This window comes from Bos javanicus, chromosome 15 (assembly GCF_032452875.1).
Source record: "Bos javanicus breed banteng chromosome 15, ARS-OSU_banteng_1.0, whole genome shotgun sequence".
Lineage (NCBI taxonomy): Eukaryota > Metazoa > Chordata > Mammalia > Artiodactyla > Bovidae > Bos > Bos javanicus.
The window spans coordinates 79,887,137-79,897,555 of NC_083882.1; the positions used below are offsets into that span (position 1 = coordinate 79,887,137).

Sequence of the window (10,419 nt, forward strand, 5' to 3'; positions counted from 1 at the left end):
TATTTCACTTAAAATCAGTTCACTTCTGTTGACAAACACTTAAAAGTTTCAGAACTTTCTGAATGGTCTTTTCTCTTCATCTTTTCATCAAACTCAGCAATGCAAACTCTCCAGAGTTCTATTTCAGGATCTTAGAACTGTTTGACCAAGCAAATGATGTACTTATGTACTATAGGATATGGTGTTTATTGGATAAACATACATAAATTGCATGATGAGATGTATTTATATTTATATGCATATGTAAATTATATTAATGTCTCATGCAAATATGCTGCATGTATATGTATGTTGGAGAAGGAAATGGCACTCCAGTAACCTCGCCTGGAGAATCCGTGGACAGAGGAGCCTGGCAGTTTACAGTCCATAGTGTCACAAAGAGTCGGACATGACTGAAGTGACTTAGCACATGGTGAAATATACGGTGTCTATATATGTGTAGGTGTTTATTTATACACACATACATGCCTCTCTATGTGCTTGTGTTTCTTGAGATAAAAGAGAGGTACCTATAAGAAGTTGATGAGCTCGAGTGACATCTACTTGTTTTTCTCTTCGCTGCTACAGGTCTTCTTGCCCTCTCGTACATTGTCATCATACTGGTTATTTTAGTATTTCTGTGGAAAACTTATTCATTAGCCTGTTTTTTCCTTAACAATCATTACAATACTCCTCGGATTCAGCTGCCCACAAGCAAATTTACACTTTGCTACTGTTCATTCTTAGTATCATTCAGACATTCTGAATCTGCTTTTTGAAAATCACCTTTCCTTTCTTTTGTAAAATAAATTACTGTCATCTAATCTCTGTCTTTTAGCAGCTCAAACATTTTATTTTGTTCTGGCAACCCTTTCTTTCTTTTCCTGTTTAAAGAAAAGCTGTATGTTTTTCCTTTAAATAACTTAAAGCCAATTTTAATTTTTTAAAATACATAATATATAGTTTTGATTTGTTAGAGGTTGATCAGTTTGTTTGCTTCTATACGGAAATCATAGAGTCTAACATTATTTAATAGTACTGTAGTCCACGCCCAGCAGATACAGAGGCACTTTGAATAATGATTTCTTTGTTCTGCAGGAGTGTCCCGGAATGTGCATATAATTAATTATTTATATGTCTGATGAGATAATTTAGGCTCAGTGAGATTCAGTTACTCAAACAGCCTCTTGTGTGTGTATGTGTGTGTGTGCGTGCGTGCATGTGTGTTCAGTTGCTCAGACGTGTCCAGATCTTTGTGACTCTATGGACTGCAACCCACCACGCTTCTCTGTCAATGGGACTTCCCTGGTGTGAATACTGGAGTAGGTTGCCAATTCCTCCTCCAGGGGATCTTCCCAACCCAGGGAACAGAACCTGTATATCCTGAGTATCCTGCACTGCAGGCAGACTCTTTACCAGTGAGCCACCAGGGAAGACCAAGAGCCTTTATAGGATATTTATCAGTACTATGTTTCTATGATGCTTTGGGTGTGCTTTTTTGTTTGTTTAGTTGGTGGTTAGTAGTTAGTACACTTACTAATGAAAAAGTAAAAGTCACTCAGTCATGACCAACTCTTTGAGACCCCATAGACTGTAGCCTGCCAGGATCATCTCTCCAAGTAATTCTCCAGGCATGAATACTGGAGTGAGTAGCCTTTCCCTTCTCCACTGTGTTGGCAGGCAGATTCATTACCACTGTGCCACTTGGGAAGTGCCTAAGGATATCTATTCCATACATCAACCTGAACCCAGGTCTCCCGCATTGCAGGTGGATTCTTTACCATCTGAGCTACCAGGGAAGCACTTTACTAATAGCCATATGATTTTTCCAAATATTTATAGTCTTGTGTGGTATGGATTAAATGAGATAGTGTACATATGTATGTTATTTAGCACAGAGCCTTGTGACAATGAAAGCAAAATAATTTGTACCAGAAGTTACTGATACTAACATGTTTTGAATGACTTTTTTAAATGTGGTTTCTTATTTCAGTTCCAGTAACTCATTCTATCTTACTGAGAGTTTTCATATTTGAGATAGAAATAGCAAGTGAATTATAATTTTGCATATACAAAACACTGGGACACATGGTATCTAACTATATATTTAGCAACAACAAAAACCAAGTGTACTCTCCCTCAACCTGATTCTCTCTTAAATCTGTGGTGTTTTTATTGTTGTTGATTGTTTCTCTTATTAATATCTGTCCTGCATCTGCTGTGTTGGCAGGCAGATTCATTACCACTGCACCACTTGGCAAGTGCCTGAGGATATCTATCCCATACATATACTCTATGTTCGATGAGCTGATCCAACGGCATTGCAACAACTGTGCTTATTTCTTGCCTTCTAACACTGTACCTAAAATAGATGCATGAGTAAGCTCTTGATGGAAAACATAGTGGCAACCCTCACTCTAATTAAAGTGTGGCAAAACCAATACAATATTGTAAAGTAATTAACCTCCAATTAAATAAATTTCTATTTTTTTAAAAAAAGTATTTGTTTGCTACACATACAGCAACTCAGTGTATGTTTCACTCAGAGGTAAAATATATGTAATAAGTCGAGTCTGAGTGAACTCTGGGAGTTGGTGATGGACAGGGAGGCCTGGCGTGCTGCGATTCATGGGGTTGCAAAGAGTTGGACACGACTGAGCAACTGATCTGATCTGATCTGATTCTTAATTTAACAAGAAAAAAAGTATTAACAACAATTATTGTTGTTAATAATTGTGTGTAATTCAGATTACACACAATCTGAATGTGTGTAATCAGCTTTTTAAAAGGAGAGCATTTTTATGTAGGAGAGAACTGTATAAGGAGAGAATCTTGTATTTCAAAGACACTTAAGTTTCTTATCTAGTGTAATGTGTCCTCTAAAATATCCACCGATTTCACCAGTTCCATGGCAGAAAACATTCCCTTATAGTTCAAAATAAAATATACTTCAAGGACTACTCATTATTCTATGCAAAAGCTCAGAGTTTAATATATCAATAGGAGTTAGCTGTTCAGTCATGTCCAACTCTCTGATCCCAGGGACTGTAGACTGCAAGGCTTCTCTGTCCATGGGGTTCTCCAGACAAGAATATTGGAGGAGGCTGCCATTTCCTTCTCCATAATCTATCAGTAGGGTTTTAAAAATCATTGTATTTGCATGTATCATCAGCACTTCTACTTAGCAATCAGTGGGCAGAGACATGAGTGACTTGGCAAGAGAATGGACCAGATATCGTCAGTGCTGAGTTTAATTTGAACTGATGAAGTTTCCAGTATCCTTGCTCTCCTCTTCTGAAATTTGAAATAAATAAGGTATTTGATTTTACTTACCTGAGCAGAGTGATCTGCCCAGACCTGCTCTGGAGGCCTTTGTGTGAAGTGTGCTAACTGGTTTATACAAGTGCTTGAAATCTCTGAAGACCTTCACACTGAAATCTGTGTCATGGCCCTAGTCCCTAAACAGGAGAATCAAAATTCTCAGTACAGGTCAGGTCCCCCAGGGAAGTAAAGAAAAACTGAATGTTTATTAGTCAAGCTTGTATGCAAAAATATCACACAAGGTGCAAATCTGTAGATAGCCAGGGAGTATTCTTGAAAACCATTGATTAACTATTGCACCCATTGATTCCACCCTTTTTTGATTTGAATTTTACCCCTACATTGTTCGGAGGTGTTGCCTCTAGCTCTTGAATGGAGAAAAGCACAGGATTCTGGCTCCCATGTTGAATTTTAACGTATATATTGGAAATAGAAACAAATGTAAAGCCTCCATTCTTGTGTCAAGATAAACCCTGGTGTATTTACCACAAGAACCAGACGATGTACAACATAAAAGCAAAAATCTTGCTATGTGTGCTTACTTACTTCCATTTTTACAATTATGAATGTAAAAAGGCACTTCAAACACCTTGTAGAAAAGCTAGTATATAGTTGTATACTTTCCACAATAACATTTCAATATTGAAAGAGCTACATTTTTTCATATCTGTGGATTTTAAAATATGAAAACATGATAAAGAATGTAACAAAAAATAAACTGTAAAATAAACCACAATAACTTGTAATGTAATCCCATTTTAGGGAAAAATTTTTAGCTTACACTCTGTATTTAAGGAGGTAGCCCTATTAAAACTAAATCAGGTGGCCAAAGTATTGGAGCTTCAGCTTCAGAATCAGTCCTTCCAATGAATATTCAGGGCTGCTTTCCCTTAGAATTGACTGGTTTAATCTCCTTACTGTTTAAGGGACTCTCAAGAGTCTTCTACAACTTATTAAAATACGTATAAACATTTAATTCTCACAAAGTAAACTGCTAGGTTTCAGTGTCACAGCTCACGTTAATACCTTCCTTTTCATGTCACTCTTGTGCTTGGAGAAAAAGTGTTGATTCCAATAATAGGCCAATGCTTTAAAGTGTCCTAACATTTCAGAGATACTTATTGTGGGGTTAATACAGGAATTTTGTGATATTATTTTGTCAAATTATCATCTATTTGTCTGTCACTGCTTTCTTTATTTTAGCTTGTTTATTGCTGTTTCTATGCTTTATTTCAGAAAATATTTTGGAGGATATTCTGGCTTATTAATGAGAATTTTCTTCTGCCTGATGTATAATTTCCATTCAATTTTTTAATTACTTTATAAAGAGAAGTAATAGGTTCACAGCAAAATTAATAGGGAGGTACAGATATTTTACATGCATGCCCCTTATTAATATTCTTCATCAAAGTGGTATATTTTTTACATTTGATAAGCCCACATTGACATATCATAATCAAAGTACATTATTTACATTAGACTTCACTACTGGGGCTCTTTGTCCTATGAGTTTCAAAAATACATACAATGACATGAATCCATCATCATATTCTTATATAGAATTGTTTTCAATGCCCTAAAAGTCCTCTGTGCTCTGTCTCTTTATCCTCCTGCTCCTAAACCTCTGGCAACCACTGATCATTTTATTCCTTGTGTTCTGTGATTGTCATGTTTGTAGATTTTTTCTTCTTTAATAATAACCTAACAGGTGTGAGGTGATAAGCAATTGCACTTTTGATTTGCATTTGATAAAATTTCTGTACTACCCAAGGCAATAAAAAATATAATGCAATGCTTATCAAATAACATTGTTTTTTTAAATAGGAAAAAATTATAAATTTATGTGATGCCAAAGAAGATTTCAAATATCCAAAGATATCTTGTGCAAAAGTACAAAGCTGGTGTCATCACGCATCTTGGTTTCAAGAATGTATTACAAAGCTACAGTACTTGAACCATACAGTATTGGTATAAAAACAGACATATAGACCAATGGAGCAGAATAAAGAGCCCACAAATCAATTCACATGTATTTAGTCAATTGATCTTCAACAAGGGTGTCGACAAAAGACAGTGGGAAAAGGATAATCACTTCAACAAGCTGTGTTGGCAAAACTGGATATCCACATGCAAAATAACAAAACTCAACCCTCCTCTTAAACCATGAACAAAAGTAAACTTAAAGACTTAAACATAATACATGACACTATAAAATTCTCAGAAGAAATATAAAGGAAAAGCCTCATGACATTAGATTAGTGATAATTTAATAGATAATACATCACAAGCACAGGCACAAAAGAAAAATTAGATAAGTGTGAATACATCACACTAAAAGTATATACAGCAAAGAACACAATCCACAAAGTAAGGAGGCCTCCTTCAGAGTGGGAGAAAACGTTCAAACCACTTGAACAGAATCTTCTCCAAGGAAGACACACAAATGGACAACAGGTTAGTATGAAAAAGTACATAAAACCACTAGTTATTAGGGAAATACAAATATTATAATTACTATAAATCAGAGGCTGAATGACTTTATTTATTCAACAAATATTACTAGGTCATGAATTACTCCAAGACTACTTTTTTTTTTTTTAATTGAGTGAATCATCATGTTGCTATTTTGAACCAGATCATAATTGGAGTGTATTCCCCTTGAGGACTCTCCTGTGCTTTGATCAGCAGTTGAGTAAGTAGATATAAGCAGTTTGAGTTAATTACATTCAGAGTATATCAAAACCTGCTTTTGCCAATCCGCAGGTTAAGAGAAAGTTTCAGGCATTTGCTGAGTACTTTAGGAGTTTGGACCTAACAATATCAAGATATGTTGTGTAATCCTTTCATTAATAGTTGTTGTCTCTCATATAGATGAATAAATACATCAAAGAAAATAAAGTTTAAATTTGTGTTAGTTAATTACTGTTGTCATAGATTAGTTACAATTTTTTACAAGTGAATTTAACTGTGACTCAGCTTGTCTAGTTGATAATTCACTAGATCCACAGTAAACAATATCTAAACAACTATAATAATTTGGAAAAAAAGTTTTCTTTTGTTTTTTTCAGAAAAATTCTTTACATTTTCACCACAGGTCTTGAGACAGTTGAAAAGCAAAGACTTTAGATATCTAAAAGTAATAAATATGAGTGACTATTTAGTAAAATAAAAAACACAATTCAATGCAAAATAATGGAGAAATACATTTGAATGAAATATGTTATCATATAATAATTTAATTATGGCCCAACATCTTAAAAAAAATCTTCATTATTCTTTTGGATACACTTAAGAAGGGCTTGCCTGGAAAATCCCATGGATGGAGGAGCCTGGTGGGCTGCAGTCCATGGGGTCGCTAAGAGTCGGCTACGACTGAGCGACTTCACTTTCACTTTTCATTTTCATGCATTGGAGAAGGAAATGGCAACCCACTCCAGTGTTCTTGCCTGGAGAATCCCAGGGACAGCGGAGCCTGGTGGGCTGCCGTCTATGGGGTCGCACAGAGTTGGACACAACTGAAGTGACTTAGCATAGCATAAGAAGGGCTAAAATTGTTAGAAAGAATTTATGAGCTAGGGAATAGCTTATAAAATATTACAGCCTGAGAGGCTGCTACTCTGTAGGTCCAGACTAATTTAGCATATCTAATTAACATCTTTTTGAATATTCAGTTTTATTAGTGTATTTTATGTTACAATATTTGTAAATCAAGTTTGATTTACTCCACTTTCTTAAATCAATATTAATGATTTCATTCTATAGATAAACAAATTATAACAATTTTACACAGTTATTGAAAGTAATTAGAATGCTGATATCCTATTCCAGGTATCTACACACTGATACACTAGATCATGTTATTGCATGAGAGAAGGAAATTTATTTTAACCAATGATTTGGTGTTTTAAGCTAATTTAATATGGAAACAACTAATAGAATTCAGTGGTAAATTAACTGGTTTATCTAATGGATTTAGACGGCATGAATTCAGCCCATGAGTGAATGAATACACATATTTTCCCATTTGAGTCTTCATTGAGTGGCATGTACCCTTGACCCACAGTCTTGTCACCATGTTCTGAACAACTGGGAAATTATACTCTGGCAAAAAACAAATATGAGGACACAAATCACATTCCATTGAATCACAATGTTATTCATTCTTTTGGTAGGAAATGAATTGCAATTTTTTGAAAATCTTCTTCAAGTTTGTTCCATGAGGTATGAAGATGAAGAATGTCACCGAAGTAACATCCTTTTTACTGAAAGGCTTCACAGACAGTCTTGAACTGCAAATCATCTTCTTCTTCTTGCTTCTAACAGTTTACCTCTTCATGCTGATTGGAAATTTAGGACTGGTTGTGTTGGTCACTGGGGATTGCCGGCTCCACAGCCCCATGTACTATTTTCTGAGTGTGCTTTCATCTATGGATGCCTGCTATTCCTCAGTAATTACCCCCAAAATGTTAGCAGACTTTATGTCAAAGAACAAAGGCATTTCCTTCCTTGAATGTCCAACACAGATGTTCCTTGCTGTTACTTTTGGGACCACAGAATGCTCTTTCTTCTCGCTGCAATGGCATATGATCGCTACGTGGCCATCTATGACCCCCTCCTATATTCAGTCAGCATGGCTCCCAGAGTCTATGTGCCACTCATCATTGTTTCCTGTGTTGGTGGCATCTTGCATGCTTCTGTACACACAGTGGCTACTTTCAGGTTATCCTTCTATGGATCCAATGAAATCAGGCATGTCTTCTGTGACATCCCTCCCCTCCTCGCTATTTCTTGCTCTGACACTCACACAAACCAGCTTCTGCTCTTCTACTTTGCAGGCTCTATTGAAATAGTCACTGTCTTGATTGTCCTCATCTCCTATGGTTTCATTCTGCTGACTGTTCTGAGGATGCCATCTGCTGTAGGGAGAAGGAAAGTGTTTTCTACATGTGGTTCTCACTTAACTGGAGTATCCATTTGTCACGGTACTGTTCTCTTCATGTATGTGAGACCAAGTTCCAGCTATGCCACAGATCATGATATGATTGTGTCTATAATTTATAGCATTGTGATTCCAATGCTGAATCCCATCATCTATAGTTTAAGGAACAAAGATGTAAAAGAGGCAATGAAGAGTGTTTGTAAAAAAATACTTTACCAATAAAGTCTATTATCACAGTAAAAATTAATCTAAAATATCAAGAGTGATGTTATGTACCATAATACCAAGAAGATATGATGAAATTGTTTTGTTTTATCTTATTAATATATTTCTCTTCTTCCTGGATATTTTAATATAAACATCATAGCTAACCTTCTACCTATGTTATTTTTATATGCAGAAAAATTGTAACATCCATTTGTGCCTTAATATTATCCCATTGATAGAGGTGTACACACACACACTCAAACACACATGCACACACACCTATACACGTTTGTATGTAAAAGCATGCTAATTGATATAACACAAACACACACAGACATATGTGTATGTAACTTTTCTTTAGCATATTATATATTCTTTTCTTCTTTCATCTTGATATAACTTGAAAGTATAGTCCCCAATATTCACAACTGTAATTAACATTATATCTGACTAGCTTGATGAAATGCCAACTAATCAATAGCAAACCCGCAGTTCATATGATCCCATATCATGGAGTCATTGGTATCTGAATTCATTTCAAAGCATCCTGATCTATCCTTAGATTTATTCACTGGCAGCTATCTAATCCCAGTCTGTGGTTTGGGGACCACAGATAACATGTTCAAATTCCTGGTGTTAACTACCGTGCTGATTTGTAAGGATGTATTTCTTCCATTTTTGTTATTTAATTCAGAGCTTGAGTGCTAAACAAATCTTTAATTTCTCACAGAAAATAAAGTCCAGGCATTGACATCTATCACAATCACACATTAAAAAAAGACAAACACAATTCAGAGAGTACTGTATAACTGGCCTGTGTATTCAGTTCTTTCCACAGCTGAGCCCCAATCCACCTTTATGGATTTGATTACAGGTCTGGTGCTGACTCAGATTTTAGCTCTCGTTCCTTGGACCCTTTCAACTCTGATATGCCCCTGGAGAAACCCCAACTCCTCATGCTCAGGCCCAAGAACCTCATTACAGAAGGGTCCCTCCTACATGCATGTTTAAGCCTTGTTTCCAATAGACCTCATTTTCATTGTGAGGACATGTGTCCTTCAGAGATAACTTTAAGATGTAGTGTTTTCCTTTCTTGCTTTCACTCATTTTTATTTATTAACTTTTAATCACAATTTTGCAAAAACTCTCTCTTCTTAAAGGAGCATCCTTATTTTTAAATCAAAGACAATTTTCTGAGATTTAGAGTCCAACCTAATGATACTTTTCTGAATTGGGATTAAGTTTAAATTATTCAACAGTTCTTGTGCAGAATTCCCTTACCTATATTACCTGTATTTGAAAGTGCTAGTAGCTCAGTCATCTCCATCTCTTTGCGACCCCATGGACTATAGCCTGCCAGGCTCCTCTGTCCATAGAACTCTCTAGGCAAGAATACTGAAATGAGTTGCCATTTCCTACTTCAGGGGGTCTTCCTGACCCAGGAATTGAACCTGGGTCTCCTGCATTGCAGGCAGGTTCTTATTCACTGCTTGAGCCATCAGAGAAGCTGTTATTATATTTATTCCTACGCAATATATCTGCTCTTATTTCTCCTGTTTGGGATACTCTCTTTGCTGCTATTCATACAGTTTCTTCTACTAAATATCAAAACTAAACCATGTTCGCTGATATTAGTTATAGTTGCATATCCAAACTATGCAAACGTGTTGTTGAATAGTGTGTGTGTGTATGCGTGTGTGTGTATCATTCGGCATTGAAGAGATTCTTAAACATAATTCAATATCACAAAAATAAATTTTATGCTTTAAAATTTTAGTTTTAAAGAAAAATAAACACTAATATAGGAAAAAACTATCCATAAACAGAGAAAACAGATACAGTTATGCATCTGTTAAATTTATAAATAATAGAATAGAAGTACATAGAATTATGGTTTCCCACATGGTGCTATGGTAAAGAATTAGCCTGCCAATACAGGAGACACTAGAAATGTGGGTTCGATCCCTGGGTCA

At 35.7% G+C, this 10,419-nt stretch overlaps 1 protein-coding gene across 1 annotated transcript; it reads left to right on the top strand.

Moving 5' to 3' along the window:
• Positions 1 to 7,419: 7,419 nt before the first annotated feature.
• On the top strand, positions 7,420 to 8,461 carry LOC133261477 (olfactory receptor 5T2-like). The gene is given in 2 exon segments (XM_061439955.1): positions 7,420 to 7,859; positions 7,862 to 8,461. Coding segments are annotated over 2 exon segments (936 nt in total). The 5' UTR covers positions 7,420 to 7,523.
• Positions 8,462 to 10,419: the final 1,958 nt, after the last annotated feature.